Raw genomic sequence first — 24,523 nt, 5'->3', positions numbered from 1 at the left:
AAAGTAAATCATAGTACTTTTGCTGCTTGCAAATACATTCACTTCTGGGTACTGTTTGTGTGATTGTCTTTGACAATCGATGGGGCTACCCAGTAAAATAAAATGAAATGAAGTCATCAGTCAAATTAAGGCATTAATGCAAATTAGTTACCTTAAAGATTTAGATTCCTACAGATTCATGCAGATTCGTTCAGTGTATCCCTAAACTACAGTACAATGTAGCTACATTAAAGAACACCACTACACTGAACAAACAGCTACACAATTTCTCCCTTCTCAAATTTTCTGTGCACTTTTACTGTTATTTTTAAAAGAAACCTACTCAGCACTGATGGTAATAACTCAAAAGTTATGGAAAATCTTAAGAAGGAACAATGGCATTAAATTAAGTTATGGCTCAAGGAAAGCCTATGGGAACTTAATTTCATTTCACGATTTAACTTCCAGTGAGAATTACCCAAAAGGTGTCATATTTTGGATAAAATGCATAAATTTTTGGAAGTGTTGACCCCAAATCCTTGTGTAGAAACAAGCATGAGGCAGGCTGCCACGTGTTTGAATGGGCTGGAGCTGATAACAGGTGCATTGGTGGCTGAAAAAGGCTGTATTAAATAACCACAATTAAAAAAAAAAATTCATATGGACCCTATCATTGGCAAGAAGAAAAGAAAATAACAGCAACATTGAAGAAGTCATTAAAAGTGCCCTTCTTTTTCATTCAAAATTTTCAGAGTATTTGACATATTCAGTCTGTAAAATTTTTTTTTCATTTGAAATTCATGCTGTGGGTCCTTTTAGGAATTCCTGAAGTTCCTCTGAGAATGTCAAGGTCATATTTTGTAGAGCAACTTTCATTTTGTTGTCTGTGCCCTTTCATGTCCATATATTACACTTTTTGTTTGTGCTTCCTCTCTTTTCAAATGTCCACTGTGGCTGCCACTTTCCATTACTCGTAAGCTGGTTTTGTGCCTTGACATGCTTGGGCAAATACACATGCACTCTGCATGTGTATTGTGGGGACAAAAGACCAAAATTTCGGAGATACTGGATATTTTAAATTGCTGGTGAGAAAAATTATATTATTGTCAAAGGTATTGTTAACCACTTGCTACTGGGTGGTTTGAAAAATGCAGTACACATAATCAGGACTTTTAATAGTCAAGATTTTTTAGTTTTCAAAATTCTTCAAAAATTCATCATTTCAATTAATGGACGTTTACACCCACATGAATTACCGGTACTGTCTGGTGGCCACTCTAGTCTGACAGACAAAATCTGTTGATGCCCGAGTATTTCAGCCAGGCCTGCAGCCTTGTAAAAAGAGCCCAGATTTTGTGGTGTTAGGTAACTTTCTTTTGTTCACGAACCTGGCACTGTGCACTGCTGACCTCTTTTCAATAGGGGCCAGATTAACGTGCAGCGGTGCTTATGTGGCTTGTCGCTGCGGTGGTGGAGCGCTTTTTGTCCCCGGTGGTAATCCGCTCGCACTAAATGCCCCAAACCGTGGTATACTGTTTCAAAATCAGGCTGGATTATCTCCACTATTGAGAGTGGAAAATATCGGTAATGCCCAGCAGCCTGGTCTTTTGTTCCGAGTATGGTCTTTTATTACAAGGCCCAGTTCCCTTTGTCCGATTTCGGAGACCCTGGCTACGTGTATAAACCCACAGTGCCCGAAACTGGAGGCCCCGGCGGCAAGTGGTTAACTAAATTCACAGAAGAAATACTTTGATGACTAAGCTAATTTAACTTGAAGTCATAAATGTTTCAAACCAGCAGTAACAAACTTGTAATGTGTTTCACAAAGGAAAACATGACAACAAATAAAGACATGACTGAATTATCAGTACACTAAGGGAATTTGACTTTGGTTATTCCTCAGATTGTTCGTCTACATCAGGCCCCTCAGCAGTACTGCCATCAACTCTTGGTCTTTTACTGTGCCACGGTAGAATGTCTCATTGTGTAAGTAGAAGAGAAATATAACTAATGACAAAGTCAGACTTTGTACCATTCAATAGTTGCTGTGAAGAGGTCACTTTTCAACCTCATAGTCAACATCCTGCAGCCCAAGATCCATTCATCACTTTCAAGGGGAGCATGGTCAAGTGTATTAACTTTGTCCACCACTCCATTCATGCAAAGGAATTAAGCTCTTGGACAGTAGGATGATGTCACAGGTCAGGGTTCGCCCTTAACTTTTTTTTCTCACTTGCCAGCCGGACCAGCATTGATGGCTTTTTACTAGTCTGCCAGCATTTTCTGCCATTCTTTTTGGCACTAGTGTTTTCTGCTCCAACATCATGGATAACAGTGTGCACTCCGTGCTCACTGTTGTTTAATTGTTGATGAGTAATCATAAATGGCCATGGAATTATGAATTTCCAGAATATACATGAGTATAACTTCACTCAAGGAAATTAAACACACAAAGTGGTTACCTGCTGAAAACGCTTTTGTTTTATTCACAATCCAAGAGACAAAAAACATATCATTATGAACAGTTTACCGTGTGACATGTACATGTATGTTTTATGCACTATGCACATGTACACGCACATACAAATGTATGTACATGTACACCCGGCAAAATGTACATACACAACATGTTCGTTCTAGACTGTGTCCAGTACCCGCAGGGTGCATTCCACCAATGGTTGTATTTCTGCCCACAAGCTCATTTTGTGATCCCACTGGGATTTTTCAATAAGACATGCCATAATCAGGAGGGATCATAAAAATATTTCTAGAAATCCAGAATTTGGGACTGATAATTTCCAGTTCGGGGTATTTGGAGCTGAGTGCATAGTTTTACTACTATTGAGGAGGTATTAGGGGGAAGGCGAATAAAAAAAATTTTCATGGCTAATCCCCATAAAATTAAAATAAAAGGTGATCTTCTGGCCACAATCTTGAATTTCCAGTGAGAAAACGGAGGCCAACCTTTTTCCAAGAGTCAACAGGTGGCGCTATTTTGGTCTGATTTTGCTATGTTTTCTATTGGCACGTAGCGCTTGAATCAAACACGAAATCACAACCGTGACATCGCTGGTGTCACAACTACCAATGACCAATCAGAAAAATCAGTATTGCATACTCATAGTAACGTAATGCATATACACACACCATACACACTCAGCACGTCATACGCGCGGGATGCATATTCATAACTTACTTGTACCTCTACAATGCAATGCATGAAAGCACGTGTTGATTTAGATCTTGTACACAGAACCAACGTCAAGTCATAGCGTTGTCGAGACGTACTGGCCACACGCGGTAGTACAGTAAACGGCCCACAGTTAAGTGCGATTGCACCGCAAAAGCACTGCGGAACAGAAGTTTCAGACGATTTACTGCTGCTGCATTCATAGACTTCAGCATTACTTCTGCTGGGCTGATGCCAGGGACCAAACTATCCTTGGTTGCAAGAGGTTCTATTTGATTTGGTTCAAAAACCAGCAGCAGCAAGAGGGCATGCATCACAATCAACTATTTCGCCACTTATTTCAGAATATTGTTTTACTAGACCGTCGGACTACGCAGATGAGGGCTTTCGCTAGACCGCCGCTGTTTTTACTCAAGTTTGGCTAGCAGACCAGCATTAATGTCGAACCCTGCTGGTGGAATTTAACTATACCAACAAACAAAAAGAATTGAATCAATTTCTTATTAACTTGTTCTGTTTATCAAGGATTTTTCACAAGTGCCTGAGGTGCTTTGCAGGTAGTTTGCAGACAGAAGTGGAGATAGAAGTACACATAGTTACAGTTTTTAGAAGTGGGTGGAGAACCCCAGAAAAAAATATTCTGGGTAAAACCCACGGAAGTAGGTAGGGACTGAAGAGGCGAAAGGCGAGGAAAGAACCACTTAAAATAGCTTGGCCTGCTGTTTTGAAAATGTTGTCATCTTTTCTTCACTAGGACCAGAAACCAACTCTCAGTGTTTTCTCAAAGCCCAATAAGTTCTTTGCAACCCCCCCTGAATAAACAACGCTTTGTTTTTCCCATATAAACCTGGATAAATTGAGCAGTCATAACCCTTACAACGAACATTAGTTGGAAAATCAGCCATTCTGATTTATTTGGTGCATCTTACACCATCATAAATTATGAATACGTTGCCATAATTTTTGGCTCAAAGAGGTGGAGAAAAGAAATCTTCATTTTCTAATTATTACCTTTAAACAAGAGGTGAAAAGACCTTCTTCCAAAATAACATGAAAAAAATGGAACAGTTTTCCCATTTATGGTTGAAAAAATGTCCAAAAAAATTGGCTTCCTTGAGTCCCTTTTTGACTGATTTCAGAAACACTCATTATGTTTTAATGATATGCCAGTGACCCCAAAACATCCCGGGGAGATACGGCTGTAAGCAGGGTGCATCTTCACACAATCTTGTTGTAGAGGCATGCTCAAAATGCAATGTTCTCTCGTTGTTGTTGTCCTCTACATTGATTGGTCCATACATTCAGTTTAAGTGCATGATTTGATTTGTTTTTGTCATAAAATGAAACATGCCCCATTACCCTGGTCTCATGCAGTTCGGACAGGAATCATGTAGACGTTTACACTGAGACTTAGTCTCGAGGTTTTCGTGTGATATCGCATTGAATCTATCATTCCCAGACAATGGTAGATTTTAAACCTTCCCAGTTGTTGCAGATAATATGCCAAGGATTTTTGGAGGACTGCTGCGACAGGTATCTAGTGTCTGCAAAAGCACCTCGAATTTAGAAAAGTGAAAAGCCTGGCCGACTGCTTGTGTTGTGTTGCAGTTGATGGTGTACGATGCTGTGCTGATGGACCACCAGCAGCTTTGGGACTGCCACAGCAGTAGGGCTGAGTCAATTCGAATAAGTCACTATTTCAAAATTCAACCTTCTATTCGATCGAATATCCGAATTTTGGGTTGTACCAACCACCGGATTGTTGATGAACAATCCATGTACAAAATCAGTTGCAATAATGCACACAGTTGTACACTATGATCACTATAATAGCTTCTCACATCTAGGAGTATCTCCAGCCGTGATTAAGCAAGATTTAGAGACGAACAGTATTTCTTGTCCTTTAACAATTCTTAATGAATAATTTACTTTTTGAATCATTGTAAGATTTCTGTCGCTTTTCATTTGAATTTGCTTGTAACAAGCTTCCACAGTACAGTTTTTCTCATTTCAAACAAAAGAAAATTCTCCCTTCATTTTCATGAATGTTGAATTTGAATGTTCGTACTTGGAAAATACTACTCGAATGTTTGATATTCGATCGATTATCTGGATAATTGGATATTCGTCACAGCCCTACATGGGAATTAAATCCACTCACTTTCACAAGAAGAATCCGATACTTGTTCATCTCTTTTTCTTTGACACATTGAAAATTGTAGACTCGGCAAACAAGTATGCATGTGGGTTGCTGTCTTTTTTTCAGAAGTTTCACGTGTACACACATTACAAGGTAGCCCGCGATTTAGCCCAAGATTTAGGTCTGGGTACTCTTATGCTGATGTGTTATTCTCCATGGTGTGTGAATCGTCTTTTGCCACTGCATGTGAACACGAGTGTACTCTCACATGTATGCCACACAAGTTATGTTCCTCTCCACCTTATATGTCTCATATTCCTTCATTTCCGAGCAAATCTTACAATTATTTTGACTAGCTAAGGAGTAAGATTTTAGGTTAGTCGAGATCTTACAGATTAATGTATACTATTGTGCATTTTCTACATGTCATCAAAACTCTTCATTTTAATGCATTTGAGCTACAACAATGCCAGTTTACATGTATCTTCATGCATTCATGTTGTGCCTTTTCTGTACCTCTTTAAGGTGCCGAGTTATGCAGTGCGTAAGTTTTGCTAAATGTTTGTTGCCAAACCTACTTAGTAAAATTTGATGTCAGTGAAGTTATGCCATTACGTTAGGTTTTGTGGAATTGCCTAGTGGACACAAAACTAATAATTACTATCGACAAAGTTGACCAAGTTTTTTGTGTGCATTTGTATCTTACCATTACAGTATTGTCCATTGGGTGTACATACACTACCCTCAGCTAGAGTTAGCTGCAGAATACATGAAGATGCTACAGCTGCTGATTGTTTGTCACTTTTACCTGTCCCGCTCCGTAAGACTGCTGCGAAGAGACCACCTCAGTATGAAGTAAGTGCATCCTACTATGGATGTTCATATGACAGTGTTGTAACCAAGTCATTTTTCCAGAAGTCAAGTCACAAATCATTTTTCCCTAGTCGCACACCAGCTTTTCCATAAGTGATGTCAAGCTACAAGTCATTTGGTTACATCAAGTCACAAGTCAAGTTTTCAAGTCTGTCTGATGTCAAATTGACATCATGCTTTGACACGCTTTCAGTTAGTGCTGCAAGTAGGTGCCAAGGTTCGGTTCGGGTTCGGACACGGTTCAGAAACTTTTGCCAAACTTCGGTTCGGGTTCGGACATGTTCACACGTGTACATACATGTACAATGCACATAGAGACATTGAAGAGTTCGCTACATACGTGCTGTATATAGTACTTCCGTGTGTAAAATCTCCTCTCCATCCCCATCCATGAGCGACTTCGATGTGAACATAATTTTTTTCCAAACTGTTTCCCCAAAGTTTGTTCAGGAGTTAAAATTCCCTAGAAAGTTACCGTTGGAGGTGTGACAGTTCCCGACTGTATTTTACAGACCAAAAGCGGTTGTGTTTGGACAACGCTTGGCTCAACAAAATGATCGTAGGATATGTGAAAACAGAAAAAAACCAGCATGCTCAAATGGGAGTTTCCTCTATTACAGGATACAAAATGAAATTACATTTCCTGCGAATTGTGTTTTAGTTATTTTTCATGAAACAGCTTCAACTACCAAACTGTGGCTTTTGATGTTTCGAAGAACCTTCAGCTTTTTTTCCCCAGGACGGCACCCATGTGGCCAAAGGGGCAATTTTCCATCAGTATTTTTTGAATGGATAACGGCATTTTGTAATTTGAGATTTGCGAACAACTTATAGATCTGGCAAAATCCATTACAAGTATTCACACTACAACTTCGATTAAACATGATCAAACGAATGCCAAATTAGGCCACGGCTTGAACAAAATCTTGTTGTGTGCTGGATTGCGCGCTGGATCACTGCACCAGCTCGCCTGGCAAAATCAGATTTCCCTCCGGAGTTGCCTTCAATCGAGCACGAGTCTGACTGTGATCAGCATCCAATCAATCCAATCAAATTTGTTTTGCACGGCCATTTATGACATCATTGTCCTAACATGGAACGTAAGGGCGTGGCTATCGTAGATTGGCAAACATAATGCTAAATCTGAATATACATAAGCGCAATTAGATGTAGTGAGAATTTAGAATTGGTGTGCAGCGGAAATGCCGTATGTTGCATGTTCTCGCTTGATTATAAGTGAATTCTCACCACGAGCTTTTTACAACCATTGCGCTATGCGGGGCCTGTTACGTGCGGAGAATGCACGGCAGAAGAAAAATCAAAAGACGGGAATCAGGACACTAAAACATACGAGCAAAGGACAATAAAGGAACTAATTTGGAATAACATTTAATTATTAACTTAAATCAGCAAAGCAGTAAATTAAAACAAAGTAAATCTAGTGGTTTGCTGCAACTTAAACTTCTCATGCAAAGGCATCGTGAATTTGAACAGTCAAAAGCATAAAAGGAAATTATTTACATTAGCACAGCCAAGCAGAATTAATTACACTGAAAATTAGCAAGCCGGCAAAACAAGTTAATATGCGAAGAGGCAAATTATATTCGGCCGAGTATGATTACCTTAAGGAGCCAACACAAGAACAGAAGAAAATTAGGCCCCGCCCAGTCAGTGCCATGGCTAAAAGGGCGCGGTCGTCGGGCCAAGCACCTCCGCACTCCGCGCCAGAACAGCCCAGTTCAGACAGGCAGGTCAGTGTCGATCCGCGAGATTCAGCTTCCACATGGAGCCACGACACTCCAGGGTCCACAGTCCCTCAGCGGTGTCAGCCTTGGCCACGGTGCGGCAGTAATCGAGGCGTAGACGACAAGGAGGTGCTGACCCAACGCCGGCCATTTCGAAACGCACATGCTAAAAGCATATAGGCACTGACTGAGAGCGAAATCAATGACTACGGAGTCTTTTATAGGTTTTTGGAACGTGCCTAAATTCCACACGTACCTTTTCAGGGAGACACAAAAGGATTCGGATCAACTGGGATCGTAACAGGGCCACCGTAAGTTTATTGTACATGTACATTTACAGTACTTGTGTACATGTACATGTGCAAGCACATGTGCTGAGCACAAGTGCCGGTGTGGCATAACTCGTTATCCATTTTTCGTTGAGTTTGCTTTTTTATCAAGTTTTCTTGCATGTATTCTGTGTGCTAGCAATGCCATATTGGAGCGTTTGAACCAACCAGTTTGGTTCGGTTCAGTTCGAAAGTGCCATGCTCGATGTTTTTAGTTTTGGTTCAGTGGTTTGGCTGAAGCACTACTTTCAGTCATACTTGCATATGATGTGACTGATGTTCTCTATCAAAAAAGTCTGACCTTGCTTCGTTATTTTCCATGATAATAATTGAAATATTTTAAATGATTAGACATTAGTGCACATAAGTGCACAGTACGCATTGATTCAAAATGGGCATGTAGAGTCAGAATTCCTCTGTAGACCAACCTCGGATCGTGAAGACGCTGCAGGTTTAGCAGCTTGGAAGTCATTCTTGACTATTTGTTTCTCCAACCAGTACCGCTAGTGGATTGATTGTGTGCTGCATTATGTGAACTGGAGTGGGACAATTCATTCCTACATGTAAATCAACCGTTTTGCATACACATTGTCTTTGAGTTAATGAGAACTAGTACTCTAGTGTCTCAGATCCCTACGGTAGTCACATTTTATGTGTTCTGTACATACATGTACATGCAATAACCATGAGTTTGTTCACAAAAATTTGATTGTGCATGTTGAAACATGATCTGGGTCCACCCTCCTAGATTCTTAAAAATCCACGAGAAGGTTAGGAAGATTTGCAGAATTGAGACCCCAACATTTCTATTGCATGAATCTGGTACCCTTGAATTTCAAGTACAGAGAATGTAAGGTGGTTTAGCTGCAGAATGCCACATATCGGAAGATGCAGTGAGGCTTCAAGTAAAAACTGTTGGGGAGGTGATGCCATATAACTAAGATGACTGAGTAACATACCAATGTGGATACTGTTTGAATAAAGGAATCTCTATGAAAAGATTAACTTGCTTCCAATTATCTTCTCATGTTTTCTGTTTCTAGGCTAGTCCTTCCTGCATTGATTGCCTTCTTTGCCTACTTCAGTGTTGTGGCTGTCATTGCTATTGTTATGTCAAAAGACACAACTATGGAGTGCTTTGGTAAGCAGAGAGCTGACCAAGAAAGTCTTACCACTTTAAGCCTTGTACTAACAGTGTTTGCCTCCCAATTTTGTTACGATCAGTTTTACTATCAGCCTGAGAATGTTGGTGATTCAGTAGGACTAGGCAGTTTGAAGGTACACAAAGGGGTCAAATGCCTTTCAGATACTGTATGCAAGACATGCTGTGCTTTCATTAGAGTGTGTAAGGCAGGTTTTCAAGTTAAAATTGACCATATGCAGCTGCTGTCCACAAATCAGCTGTCCATTGTTCAAATAAGACCCAGTTAGATAGTCATTGTACTTTAAGTTCATTCTTGTTGCATGTTGTCATTTTGACTATACATGGAAAGGTTTTTCCAAGGATATGCCATGTGAAACAATTTGAAACTCTCTGTGAATATTGGCCCAATGTGGTACAAGTTCATTTGAATCATATACACTGGTAGTACTTGGTATTTAGAATAGTAAGTAATTGTAAGGAGCAAGTAACCTCAAATGTCATAATAGGCATAACATGCTGAATAAGAAGCATGCCTGTATGCTTTTGTGACATGAGAGGGCGCACTTCATCACAGCACAATACTCCTCCCAGCGTTATGCTGATAGTACATGTAGTATTATTCTGGAACATTTTAGAGATGGTACAAGAAATGAGGTCTGTTTACAGATAGAAAAAGCAATCTGTGGGTGTGTATTGTATTGCTGTAGATCCATACTGGGTGATGATGTCGGCTGTTGAATTCTTCCTGACGCAACTGTTCTTACTGGCTGGCATTTTGATTACCAAGAAGATGAATGAAGTGACTACTTTAGAAAGTGCTAGGAGGCAACAGAAACGCAATCTTTGGAGGTATTGAGAATGTTTTTTAATTCATTTCAATGACACATTTATTTCTTCACTTCAGTGAACAATGTTTTGTTACAAATATGTGTCAGGAGCAAATGTTGGGTCTCCAATTGAAACAGAAAACTCTTGAAATTGACATTTTCTTCTTTCGATGACATTGCAGCAACAGCAGCCACATTTGTCAAAAAGAATATGGAATAATGTAAAATTTTGTGTAAAGACTAACCAAAAGGGGATGTCAAACAGCATTCAGACATTAAAATTGCACAAATGTATTTCACTAGTAAAACTTCATTCCATGGGCCCATATTTGTATGATGCAAGTCAGGTTTATATCGACATGTTACCAACCTTTTCTTGGAAAACAGTGTAGTATTGATAAATTGTACTTATGTTTTGCATTGCAGCATCATTATTGCCTTTGAATTGTCATCCTTGACAACGATGCTGTTTGACGCTGTTATGCTGATACTCAGTAAGTACTGGTTGCTTTCAGCTGATGTTGTGGATGTTTGTGTTTACTCATGGAGTAAATCTCTTTTGTTAAGCACAGTTCTAAACCAGTTTGATTACTGGACAAATGGTTCACTGATCATCTAGCAAGTAACATTCCCTGCAACTGCCAGCTCAGTCAGTCATATTCCAACCACAACCCAGTCAAGACTTCATAATAGCATTCCCCCCTGCATGCTTCTGTGCTCTTAATTTATCCTTGTAGTGTTAGAATCTTCGATTAGTTTCCTGATGATGGACTGGGTACATTATCCAAAAAGTTGAGTAAAAAAAAGTTGCTCTCAGAACCTTACTCACAAAACTCCACGGTACATGCTACTGGGGGATTCAATCCATTGCTCACTTCACCTTGCAGTCCTTCACATCTTATCTTACTCATTGCTTTAAACACTATAGTTGCTACCTAATCTAACTAAATGATGCATTAACGGCCTCAAAATAGTCTGGCAGTCTATATCAATAGAAACCCTTAACAATTTTCACCCACACATTGCCCATTTTCATTAGGATGTCAGGCTGGGTGATGAATTAACACAAAAGCCCAGTTTGTTCTTTAATGCGAACTCTAGTTATTGCTGATAAACAAATGACCTTAAGACTCATTTTGTGGTATCCAGTCACCTTTGTCTTTAGCCCTGTTTGCACTGGCCTTTTTTTGGGGTAAACTTGCTGAGATGATGGGTACTTTGCCCATTTTAAGTCCAGTGCGGACATCCCCGGAAGACTTCCTCTCGGTTACTTTTCCCGAGCCACGCGGGAATTTTTACTGGCCAACTTCTGGCCAGGAAGAATTCCCGGGACACTTTTCCCGAGACAGAAAGTCCAGTCCGGACAGTGTAAGTAGGTAAAAGCAGCTCAGGGAAGCGTACATCTGGTTTACTGGCTCAGGTTACTAAGGTCAGGCTCAGGCTTCAACTGTTTTTTTTTTACTTCCTGACATTGAGGTTGTAAGCGCAAAAGTAAGTCTGATAGTGCCACAAAACATCAAGTAAGATGCAAAAGAGCCAAACATTACAGTACTTTAATTTAAGTTAAACACTTCAGGCCCACAATTGGGGATTTGATTTCCTACACGAAGCCTGAAACGGACACAAAGTTGAGTATTGGAAAACGGCCATAATTCTTTGGTCAAAGGGTGAACACGAAAGGTCACGCAAAGCGCCCTCATGTGCCAATATAGTGACAGCTCGGTTACTTTTCCCACGTGTCTCAGTAAAAATCCCCGCGTCGAAAGTCCAAGTGCGGACGGTGGTAAAATTTGCTCAGTTTTCATTTTCCGTCCGCTTGGTAAAATCCTCAGAAAATAAAGTCCAGTGCGGACAAGGCTTTTCAAATCACTTAATTTCTGGAATGAAACCATGGTACTGGTTGATGAAAGAGCACCACTGAAGAAAACAATGAGTGGTGACTTTCCATTTGTGAAAACTTCAAGGAGACTCAGAATAGTTCCCATAACATAGCCAGAAAATAACTTGAAAAGCAGTTTTGTCCATAACCACTGTGTTAACAAATGCCATGCATTGCATACATTCGGCGTTAGAAGAAGAAACAGAAGGGGAACAGTAACATGCATGCAGTGCACTTAATTCAAACAACACATGGCTCAGTTGAGGCACTTCCTGAATGTACTGCTGTGACTGAGCATATACTCACAGTGCAGAAACTGCACAATCCAGTGCAAACAGTATACAAATAATGAATGTTTAAGAGTGTGATGGCAAGACTAATTGCTCAAGGTGACAGATAAAACGATCTGGATTTCATTTGTCACCAAATGCAGTTATTCTTTCCATTTCACGGATGCCCATCACTCATTGTTTGTTTTTATACCACACCTGTATAAATCCTTGTCATCTGATTTTCTGAGTACAGCTGGATTAATTCACTGTTTCAAACTGGAAGTTGTCCAGTTGTGAATCCGTTAATCTTCCGGCATGATGTTCCGAGCTGGTTCAATCGTTTGGCAGCATTTATCTGCTTACTTATATTGGCAGTATCAGCATTACTCACAAAAACAAGTTCTTCTAATTATTTCATACAATTGTGAAGGGCGGAGCTTGATTGCTTGTCATGTTGCCAAAAAAGAAACTTACGCCACTACAACCTGCAGTGCAATCGATCCGAAGGTGTCCATTATTAGTTTATACAATGCATTGTGTGTGTGCTGTGTGTTGGTACAAATAATTCAATGCCAAGTGAACAATGATCCACCAATCAGATGACGGGGATTTATGGAAGTGTTGTATAATAACAAATTACCCCTGAAGTTGTGGCACTTGAAATGGGGGTGTGACATTTCTCAAACCTCATCGTTGTCTTTTGACGATTGGCTCCTACTGCATTCCTCACTAGGGAAATTATAGATTGGATTGTTACTTCAGGAACATTAGTCCTTCGAATGTGATATCCAAGAGGGGACAAATTCATTTCAATCTTAAAGGAATACAAAAAATGAGACCCTAAAACTCATCAAAACAGCCCTTGAAAACATAACCTCGTAACGTTCCACTGTATGACATGTAGTACATTGCATTGTGATCATGGATTACCAGACTAAACTTGGTCAGATGTTGAAACTGCCTTTGAGTTCTATTATCAGAACCCTTTTCATTTCAGGCATTTCTAGGACTGTAACAAATAGTAAAGAATACCCTTTGAAATTCACATTGTTTTCATCATATTTAAATATATTTTGTATACCTTTGTTGTGAAACTTTACAGATCCACAGAATGCCAGTTGTGCAGATATTTACGTAAGTTAATGAAGCTGTAATATTCTGCAAAAGAGAGAGTGAGAGGGAGAATGGAAGATATATCAAAATAGAAATACAAAATGAAAAGGAACAATGAAAAAAGCAAACATTTGCAATGACCAATACTCTACCATAAAACCAATACCACAGCATTGACCACTTGCTGCCAGGGAACCCCGTTTTGAGCACCAGGGGTTTATACGTAGAGCCGGGGTGTCTGAAATGGGACAAAGAGCTGGTCCTTGTAACAAAAGACCGTACTCGGAATAAAAGACCTGCTGCTGGGAATTAGCATCATTTTTTGGCTTGCATTTTTCGAAGGTAATCCGTCACTGTTTTTAAACAGTATACCGCTATTTTGGGCATAACACGCCCGCGGATTAGCACTGCAGATAAAAGTGCTCCAGGGCCTCATTGATGAGCGACACAGCACCGCTGCATGCTAATCCAGCCGCATTTGAAAAGACGCCATTCACATTCACTGGGGACAAAGGAATTTATGCAACACCTCACAATTCTGGGCTCTCTTTACAGGGCAGCAGGCCTGGCTGAAATACTCGGGAGTCAAGGAAGGTGCTTGTCAGCTTAGAGTAGCCACCAAACAGTCATTCGTGTGTTTGTAAACATCCATTAAATGAAATGATGAATTTATGAAGAATTTCGGAAACTGAAAATCTTGAAAATATCCCGTCTGTGTGCACTGCATTTTAAAAGCACCCGACAGCAAATGGTTAAGCCCTGTCACCTCAAGATACTCGTTAAATTTGGTCATGGTATATTCCTAGACATATCTGCTGTTACTTGAAAAATAAGGCAAAAAAGTGTTCTTCTGATTTCACTTTCAACAGAACCGGAGCCAGATTGTCTATAGCATCACCTACCTGTTCCTGATGGTAAGGGACTTACAATGTACAGTACTCTACTTATTCTGATCATTTTAAAGGCTGCTAAGCCCATCAGTTTTCTGGATAGAAAAATGATGGATCATTGCCCTTGGCTGGTTTCAGGGGATATTGCTAAGATTGTAAATTTGCTATCCAGTTCCTGCATAGAAACTCTTTGAAACCAATCTCTGTCCCTCAGATATTTTGCTCTGTACTTAATTTTTTTTGCATTACGTTTTTCTCCTCCCTACAGCTTTTCAAGATTGTGGTGCCTATTGTCACACTTTTAGCTGTCTTTCACCCTGTGTCTCGATACACCGATAGCAACCAGGAGGACTTTCTAACCAGTGATACACAATATGGGGTAAGTGCATTGATAATTAATTGATTTAAAGTTGGTTTGTTTTAAAGGCAGCTGTTGAAAACTTCACTCATTGATTACGGCCATGTATCACTTTAGGAAACATCCGCCGAGCTGCTTACTCATTTGCATCACCTTGAATCAGAAGGGGCGATTAGGGAGCACTTTCCTATCCAACCAACAAGGCTGCAGTTCCCAATGGTATCCCCAGGGTTTTGAGTCTGAGGGCATTTTTTCACAAGGCCCAGCGTCAGTCATGAACATTGGCATATGCAAGAGGTCATCCTGCCAGACAAACCAGCTTAATGAACAACTCTTTGGGATTACCTTTCCCATTCTCTTAGACAGGTTGGCCCAAACTGTTAATTTTATCCATTAACATGAGCTCAATGCATGCATGCTGACATGCATGAGGACATGATCTGTACAGGCTTCGATCTGTACAGCGGCCACCAGCGGCCACTGCCGCAATGCCCGTGAATTGCCATGATGCCCTTTAAAAATAACATGTACCTTTTGGTCACTTGGCCGACGTGTCCCTTTTCAATGATCACTAGGCACCTACATGTATTTTAAAGTTGTATTCAACTTTCAAGTTACCATTTAGCGCTAGTGTTTCTGCCAGCCGCTGGCACCGAGCACTATTTTTTTTCATGGACTGGTTTTGCATCGCCTTGTAGACAACATGGTATAGCAACCGGATCAACGTAGTTGAGTTATGTGATTCTGAAAAGGGGGACCAGACTACTTTATACACGGACCACAGAATTACAAATTCTGCACCAATCGGATTCTGTACATTGCGTAATTGAGACTGAGTCACTATTGTTTTGGGATTGTGGATGGGAGTACGACCCAGTCTATTTTTCTTCGCTATTTTACTGTACTGGTATGTATTTATGCGGGCGCCAGCGGGGTTCTATTGGATAAATGTTTGTGACTCAGTGACCGACTTGCTTGAATTGCATTGTTTGTGAGTAATTGCATTAACTTTTGTAATACAGTGTTGCCTTTATGGCATCATGAAAAGTAATAAGACACAACACCAAATGGTAAATTAAAAGTTAATACAGTATTATTTATTTTTATTTCTACAATTGAAGCAGACTGCTCAGCATGTGAACAGAAACAAGGAAAATTGCAGGTTGCAAGTTAAACACCATGCATGTTGAAATTGAAGGAAAGTCTGTTAAAGTCACCGACAAGCATTATAAGTAAAAATTTCAAAATGGCCTTGATGCCCTTTCAGTTGGCGTTGGTGGCCTTTGGTTTTTGGGAGCATTCAAGGCCAAGTGGCCTTGACCCTCTGAAGCTTAAGGTTGAAGCCTGTCCATAAATGACAATAACAATAAAAACCCTTGTCAGTAAAATGAATACACCTATGAAGTAAAACTTCATAGGTGTATTCATGTCTTAACAGCAGAGTGTGATATTATGGTTGGACATCAGAATTTTCTGGGCACTTTTTGTGTTTGTCTGAACAAAATCAAAGATGCTTGTCCAGCCAACATATCAATAACAACTCTTAAAATATCAACACAATATGTGGGATTATGGTGTCCGATTTATTATTAGTTTTGTGTAAGAATTACGTTAAATAAGCCCAAGGCATTCATCGGGGCTGATCGCTCATCACCAGTCCATGTCACCCAGTGCCACGTGTGTATGAACACACATGTGTATACTTTACTTGCACAGACATGAAATTTCCCCATAATTGTTTGGGCATTGCATAGGTCATGATGTCAACCAATGTTCATTTTTCCATTGTAGCCCATGCATGACACATAACCTGGGTACCAGGCAATATGGACCAGTAGTGGTTGGCTGCATCTGTGCCGTTCCTCCGGTTCAACCCAAGTGTGGTGCGCACACATTATATTTCTGTATGTGCGATGGGATTATACCCTCATTGACCTGCAGTTCTTACTCCTGCTGAACACGAGTAGCTTGCTTGCACGTAGCCCTTAGTCACGGCTCAAACTTGCTCCAAGTTAGACTGTTTCCCGATCTCCATAGGCTGAACAAAAATAATAATGGGGTTGGGAACCCCATCCCTACCTTCTATATAATGTGGCAGATCAAAAGCCGGTAATGGCAGAATAAAATTTATTGTGTTATGACATATTGTACAAGCACCTTTTTGGTCTAATTTTGTGCTCTATAACAGCCATGCCAAGTTTAAAAAATGATCAAACATGGAACAGCCTGGATTTTGGGAGGGGGCTGATTTGGCTGGGCTTTTTTTGGGTCAAGTTATGTCCCACATCCTTGCAACCAGTTCTGTCCACGTCTTGTGTAAATTTTTTTGTTCTTGCTTGCTTAGAACAGCCATGATATGTCATTGTTACCTTCTCATGAATTGTCCTCCCTTTTCCTCTCAGGCGTTTCAAGCCCGCTTTGCATCTCCTGGCAGCTATCGACGCCTTTATCAACCAGGCACAGAGGATCATGGCATTCCCTGGGTACCCCCCTCACAGTATGCCAGCCCTGCCCGTAGAACGCAGTCTTTCCCCAAGTTGCCCAGCATTCAGGAAGAGCATGAGCCAACAAGCCTGTCACTGCCGGTAACAGCATGAACCTTACCAAACTCTTTTATCGAGTGGTGACAGTTGACCGAATATTATAAGTCATTTGATGGTAAGAATTCATCAATTGCTACTGTACCAAAAAATCTTTTGATAGGGTTAATGCTTCCCAAACCAATAGAAAACTCATATTTGAACAAGAGACATCTACCTACGCTAATGTTCTGGCAAGGACCTGTTATCATTGTATCGATATTAATTGGGGTGCTTCCTGAAGAGCCTTTTTCATCTACACTAATGTTGTAGCAGTTGGCTTAGTTTATAATTTGCCCAAATGCCTTCATTGTATTTTTGAGAGTTGCGTGCCGTACTAGGCCTTAATAATTATGTGATCAACAAAACTAATCGGAGCATTTATTGCAAGAGTTGCAGTAGTTGGTTGTGAGGGGGAAATGTACTATACTGAAGGCCTTTTTATAAGTCATTGTGTACAAACTTGGATTATCAGAGCTAGTATTGCCAGAACTTGAGTGTCTCAAGTGTACTAAGTGTTCAGTTAATTTGGATTTTTCCCTGCCCAATGTGTATTATACCCCTGTATGCTCAGTTTTTGCCCCCGAAGGTTTGTGAAAAACTACAAGCATACTCAGGTGGGACTCGAACCCATGACTTCCTGCTTACTAGTGCAGACATCTTAACCACTCAACCACAGAGCTTGCCAATGTTGGCTGGCTGGTTCGAGTCAGATGTAGCAGCGGGTATCGTAGTGTTCAGCTCACACAGCCAGTAAATCCTTGCTTCCATGAAGAGGACAAGTTATCTGATCGCTGTAACATCATGTCCATGTAGTCAATCTAACAGCCATACAAATACTATATGTCGCTCAAGCCAGTCAGTGTACCTGTGTCAGAAGAACCAGTAAAGTAAGATAGATGTCAGCCCCTTGCAAGACCCAGTATCGATTGCTCTGAGAAATGATACTGCTGCATCACAAACAGGGATAGATATGTCCTCCTAAAGTAGCCAGGTTTCAGGCTTTCTTTAAATTTTGGATAACATTTCTTGTATAGCTGAACTTCAGGCAAAAAGTCAGCCCCTGCCAACATCCATGCACAAACGTGAATGGCAATATTGTTTTCTTAGGTAGTCTCTTACATTCCATGTTGGGCTTTTGTTTTCTTTGGGGGCAGTCAATCATCCCAAAATAAAGTGTTACTGCAAAAGGCATTTTTTTTAATATGTAAAAGCAAGGTCCTCTCACCTTCGATCCAAAGATTCTGGAAAGACAAACAGCATTTTGTTGCTTGTCTCTGACAAAAATCTGTTTTTGAATTATGTGCAAGTCTTATATGTTCTTACACAAAAAAGCTGTTGGGGCAGGTTTTTTTACCCCCCAAGTTCTTCAACCTTGCAATCGTGCTTTGACCCAACCAAGCATGACGCATTAATACATCAACTGCAGAAATGAAAAACAGTTCTTAAATGAGTGTACATGTCTTGTGTGGAATAAATACGGAAAAGTATGTGTGTGTGTACACGTCATGCAGCGTCAAGTGGTTATAACTGTTACCATTTTTGAACAAAACATGAACTAAAAAAGGTCAGCAACTATTAATGAGCTGCACTATGCAAGTTACTTGTCAGTGTTCTCAGCATGAAAAAGATCATGGACCACATATACGTATGAATTTCAGTTCAGTAGTGTTTGGAGTAATACTACAAGTAATCAGACTTTGTCTTTTTTCTGACCTCACAAACTCTGTGAAGTTGGCCCGGTTCATTGCCAGTGGAACATTTAGAACCCTACATTAAGTACAGTTTACAGCTAACTTTCAAATATTCAGAGGCATTTTTAGGTCACAAATGTATGTACTCTATTTGTGTTCTCAGCATGGGACCAGCAGCCAATTTCACGAAACGTGACATACTCTTGAACCATGCATAAGCCTTGCCCCATAAATTTATGCTGTAGGTGTGCAGTAAATTTACGTTTCATTTCACAAAAAGATGCACCATGTTTTAATAATATTAAATTTCTTGGACAAGGATGATAACAGCTTTTGTGATAGCTGTTTCTTTCAAATACCACAACAGTCATCAAACAGCCGTTGAATAACCTCCACCCCTCATTTTGAAATATTTTCATCTTTGATGGAACCGAAGAGAAATTCTCGCAGTTCCCTCACAGCCAAGCAAGTTTTTCACTACCTTCTAAAAACAAGGTTGAATGTTTCTCATATTTAGCTTTAAGATCAGCAATGGTGAGGTTGAACCAAACATGATGAGTAAGTCAAATTGTTATTTTCACTTTGTTTGGTGCAACCAAAATTAATTTTTGGCATAAGTCACAGAGTTACGGCGTAAGTTTCGTGAAATCGCTCTTCATTTGTTGTGCAAACTTATGCAATCAAATGTGGTGTAAGTTGAGTTACACCATTGCATAAAATTTCTTGAAATCGGCTGCTGATCTAGAGCCATTTTGTATGTTTGTACTTTTGAATTTGAGTGTGATGATATTGATTTGTTCTCGATTGGATATACCATCATATTGTATAAATAGAGGGTGAGCATGCCAGCTGAGAACTTTTAAAAATATTTTTCGTTTGTAAATCCTGAGTAAGTTTAGGAAAACCACTACGTTTTGTACATCCATGAGGATTGAAAATATTGAAAAATATGTTAATAATCATAAACATTAAATCTCTTTGCCTGTACAGTATTTAAAATATTATAAACTTCTTTTATTCTTGAGAAATTGATTTAAGTTCAACTAAATGAGTACTTTTATATGAAAAAAGGACAATTGAGTACATATATGCAGAAAATATTGCCACCAAGTAATGTACTGAATTGCCAACAAGAGCACAGGAAAGGTGATCATTGCGTTGCCATTTCTGGAAAGATCCCCATGTTCAGTGCTTTTAACTTGGGCTTAATTTCAAAGAACTGCATAATTAATGGCTAATTATGAAGTAACATGTTCTCCATCCACTTGACAGAAAATTTAAAGCAATAAGCACAGTACAAACATGCCTGAGAGCGAAAGAGCAAAAGAGCGAAAAAGTTGCAGAAATCAAGGACGTTGCAAGAGAATCTTCATGCTTGGACAACTATTAGCATATCCATGCCATGAAAGAGTGAGCAGCATCATTTGCTGCTGTAGTAAGTTCAACTTCCATGCTAACTGTTAGGCAACACTATGAAATTGACTTGTGAGACAGTGACAGCAGAAACAGAGCAAACAACAAAAAGCTAACATTTAAAGTTTTGAGTTCCATATTTTATAATCAAGTTCCACTTAATAGAGAAAGTTGCTTACGTTTAGCACCTGTTTCTATTACAGTCTCGCACACTTTGGTTGAGACTCACAAAGATATGCACAATGGAGACTGCTTGTTTAGTCTGCCTTATTTTGACCATAACTTGGATATAGCTGGCTGGCATTTTGCAGTGAAATGGAGGTACATATGAATAAGACCTTACTGGGAAAATACAAAAAAGGATGAGAAAGCCTTGTTGCTAAAAGGACCCCAAGGATGACTGCTTGCTTAAATGACAGAGTACAATTTGTACCCTTCCCCTCCCTCCCAAAAATCTTCCAATCGACTTCCACTGGTCACATGTGAGTCCAGTGGTAAATCCCAGCTTTCATTTGAAAGGGAATAGCTGAGGGAAAGCCAGCCAACACAGGCATTGACTGAAGGCAATGGACTTGAGATGTACAATGTAGTATGATGTCATTTTAGGAAAGAAAACTTGCAGTTGGTTCCAGTTTTTATGCAAGCATGTAGCATTTGCTGAACTATAACAGGTGGGACAGTAGCCTCTGTCATCCTCAACTTGAAACTTCCCTGAGAGTCAATGTTCAATGTGTTCATTATCAAAGCAAGTTACTGTCAGTTGTGAAAATTGCAGAGATGATCAAGAAGATGTATCAAATGGAATACTTTTTGCGACATGCATGTTGACAAATTGCTTATGTATAGAGTAAATTGTCCATATCTGTTGGGTCACCTACACATATGCTATTCAGATGGTTATTTTTCAAAATTCCAAGGATTAAGCATTACTGTTGAGTCGCAGAAAATTAATTAGCTCTTCTAACTTCTTTATATGTATGTTTAAGTACTGCACTTTGTTATATTTGGATTAGATATATTTTTACTTTTTTTGTAAATATACTGTGGGAACTCAGGCAGCTTGTTTTAAAAAAGGTTTCAGAAAACCAATTTATGAAAATAGTTATGAAGAAATGTATATATAAATAAAGCTTAATAGTAATATGTGGCAAAAGTGAATTGTGTCTTGCCCCAAACCCATTTGTTGAAAACATGCTTGGTGATTTTCAGGTAGTTGCAATTTTACTGCTTGAGTTAGTACATGATAAAATAATTAAAACCTTGCACTTTCGGTTTGTTGAAGCAAAATTTTGCATTATTTTTAACCACTGTAGTACAGAGGTGTCGCAAGCCCGTTTAAATCATGTGTACATTCAAAAAGTTGTTTTTTTAAATCAGTTTTATATTAAGGTAATTATTTCATTTATACTCATTCATAAATTATGATTATTTCAAAATTAATCGTTGTGGTCTAATAAATTGGAGATCACACGAGTCCTATTTTATTTTGATTTCTTTATTTTATTTTGAATTTCTCCCAAGATCGCCAAATTCACTCATATTAGGGCACATTGATACATTCATGGGCAACAGCTTTTTAACAGGCCATACTGAATGTATTGCATAGGTTATGTCAATGTTGATAGAACCAACATGTATTTGCCATTAGGCTTATAATACAGAGGCAAATCCAATCCATTCAAACAAAACCAAAACGCATCTGATGCAGTCATTGTTGTGCTGTGTAAATGTTTAATGCTGCACTGTGCAAAAACTTGGATTTAGTGTATGAGGCTAGAATTGATGGCAAGTCGTTACATCGTCATATTTCGTCTGTGAACTTCAGTCGAAATTTTAAGATAAGTAATTGTGAGTAACATGATCATCCGAGACAAGGACCAACACGTTGCAACGTACATGTACGTGTACGTCCCGCCGGCCGCGTACGTGAAGGTAGAAATACATTTTTAACGTATAGATTACAGCTGGCAACCAATCAGTAATCTTTTTTTGGGTAGGCCGTGTCCGAATTACTTGGCTACGTCCGTAAATTAAACGCAACTCTATGGGAACTGGCCACAGCCACTACCATAGACTCGTGTGTAATTTTAAGCAGCAGCCAAGTGATTCGGACACGGCCAATTACACTTCTTTTTCCAAAGATGTACTTTGCGTCGGGGATACAGGTTTTGCCTATTACACCAGCATACTGCATTATGCATAACACTTTGAGCTCACTTTTGTCCAAGAGCTGGCGAAAAAATTCACCAGGTAATAATGAGCACCATCCCATAGTGCAGACGTCTTAACCACTCCGCCACCTAGGTTCTGGCCTCAGCTGGCCTGTCGAGCATGCATGGAGGAACTAGCAGCGCAGACTACGTGAATTTAAAAAGAAATTCGACTTTTTTTCCCAAGCTCTCTGACAAACAAGCAGCATACAGTGTTGCTTTATTCATGTCGTCATGGTAAAGGCAAAAGCTGTTAAAGAGCCTGAAAGTAAAAGGTCACGCAGCGAGCTTCCGGAACTCCTGCGCGGTCCGCCCAATGGGGATTTTACATTAGGCCGTCCTTTCACGTTCAATAATTTTTTGAAGAATTATTCCTAACTGAAACCACCCCATGAAACACTCGTGTCGGAATTTTACCTTTGTCTTCCTCTACTAATATTCAGGAAAAGTGACCTGGTGATGGGTAAAAACCGAATTTCATCAACGACCTTTTACGTCCTGCGATATCGTACCAAGGTCTCCTTGCCCATGCACGTTTGTTTTTACTCCCCGTGAAAATGACATCGGAAAACGTTGCAAAGATTTACCTACCTCCATGTTTCTGTTGCTTTGACATAACGCTGGTGTTGTCAGCAAAGGTTAAATAAAATATTAAAATCCTTTGTAAAAGTATATTATTGCTTTAAACGTATTACTTATAAATCCAAATAATAAGTGAAATATTTTTATCTGTTTTTATTTCGGCTTTTACCAACAGACTACCATAAAATTTCAAACCGTAAATGTTCATCTGCGTACGAGACTGCCGTATTGAACTTTTCTTTATGTTTTTAGATTTTCGGAAGTGATGGGTCAATTTTTGGCAGGATATTTCTGTTTTAGGTCAGGTATTTTTTTAGTTTCTCTGAATCGATATTCTAGCAAATATTTTCCAAAGCTCTTCCAAGTTGTCACTGAACGAAATTTTTTTACAAATTCTAAGATCTTTGCACGTTATTTTGCCTGTTTAAGTGTTCTGGAAGCGTGCCATCAGGGGCCAACTTTCTGGCTCTATTATTAAAAGAGGGCACACTTAGTATGCCATGGTGTGGGCCTTGATTGGAGTTTCTCCAGCGAAAGTTATTTTCTGACCATTAGTTAAAGACACAATAGCACATCTGATGTAGTTGGGTAATATTATTTTAGGCCTTGTAGCCTACCTCCACGTTAAAAATAAAAGCCTGTCTTACGAATAAATCCAAAAATATTCACTTTTAAAAAGCTTTAAAAGATGATTAGTAGGCCTATAGAAAATTAACAGGACTACTTTCTTTACAGACTAAACACATTGCTTTTCGCGTGAAGAAATTAAAGGAATTGTAGGTTTTTTGTGGGGGCGGCAAGAAGCGGAAGTCAGGAGGAACAATCCTGGCATACCTGCAGATTTTTTATGTAGGTACTGAGCATGTACAATACATGCAGGTAGCACATTTGCTGCATAAAAATCTGCCGAGTCACCCAAGCCCTACTGCAAAGGTTGGTGTCACGTTCGATCTTTGGTCAAAAAAGGCGAGTTAAACTGCCAGCTGCGAAGTGTCTTTCTGTAAGATTACAACGGACAACGATAGAAAAATACTCTTTTCAGGTTACATGCAGTGGCTTATTGACGTCTTGGGGCCCAGGGGGGGAATGGATTTTCCCCCACTATGACTTTCCCATTTGTCACCCGTAAAAGAATCTTCACCCCTTCCCACCTCTAGTCATAAATAGAGTTGTGGTTGTACCGTTCCTAACATTCTGCTGCTTTTAAAAACATGAGGAAAAATCAGCAGCACTGTCTCCTGCCCCCAGATATGCCGCAGGTTACATGGTTTCATTATCGCTGCATCCCATTGGCTTGCAACACATG

General features: G+C 39.6%; 1 protein-coding gene across 4 annotated transcripts in view; it reads left to right on the top strand.

The window, feature by feature from the left end:
- LOC110990499 (uncharacterized) overlaps window positions 1-21,898 on the top strand; it is a 34,340-nt gene extending 12,442 nt beyond the window's left edge. For all 4 annotated transcript variants that reach the window (XM_087134427.1, XM_087134428.1, XM_087134431.1 and 1 more), the window contains 9 exons: window positions 1,883-1,965; window positions 6,024-6,164; window positions 9,300-9,397; window positions 10,108-10,249; window positions 10,654-10,721; window positions 13,481-13,512; window positions 14,361-14,405; window positions 14,650-14,760; window positions 17,142-21,898. In XM_087134427.1, coding sequence (XP_086990553.1) covers window positions 1,883-1,965; window positions 6,024-6,164; window positions 9,300-9,397; window positions 10,108-10,249; window positions 10,654-10,721; window positions 13,481-13,512; window positions 14,361-14,405; window positions 14,650-14,760; window positions 17,142-17,336 — 915 coding nt within the window. In that variant the 3' untranslated portion in view covers window positions 17,337-21,898. The remainder of the gene's footprint in view (window positions 1-1,882; window positions 1,966-6,023; window positions 6,165-9,299; window positions 9,398-10,107; window positions 10,250-10,653; window positions 10,722-13,480; window positions 13,513-14,360; window positions 14,406-14,649; window positions 14,761-17,141) is intronic.
- The last annotated feature ends 2,625 nt before the right edge of the window (window positions 21,899-24,523 follow it).

The sequence above is a fragment of the Acanthaster planci genome, linkage group LG03 (genome assembly GCF_054643075.1).
Source record: "Acanthaster planci isolate LZ-2023a linkage group LG03, COTS_SCS, whole genome shotgun sequence".
NCBI classification, from domain to species: Eukaryota; Metazoa; Echinodermata; class Asteroidea; order Valvatida; family Acanthasteridae; genus Acanthaster; species Acanthaster planci.
The sequence above is the reverse complement of the archived record's forward strand: the minus strand, read 5'-3'. Positions and strand labels throughout refer to the sequence as shown.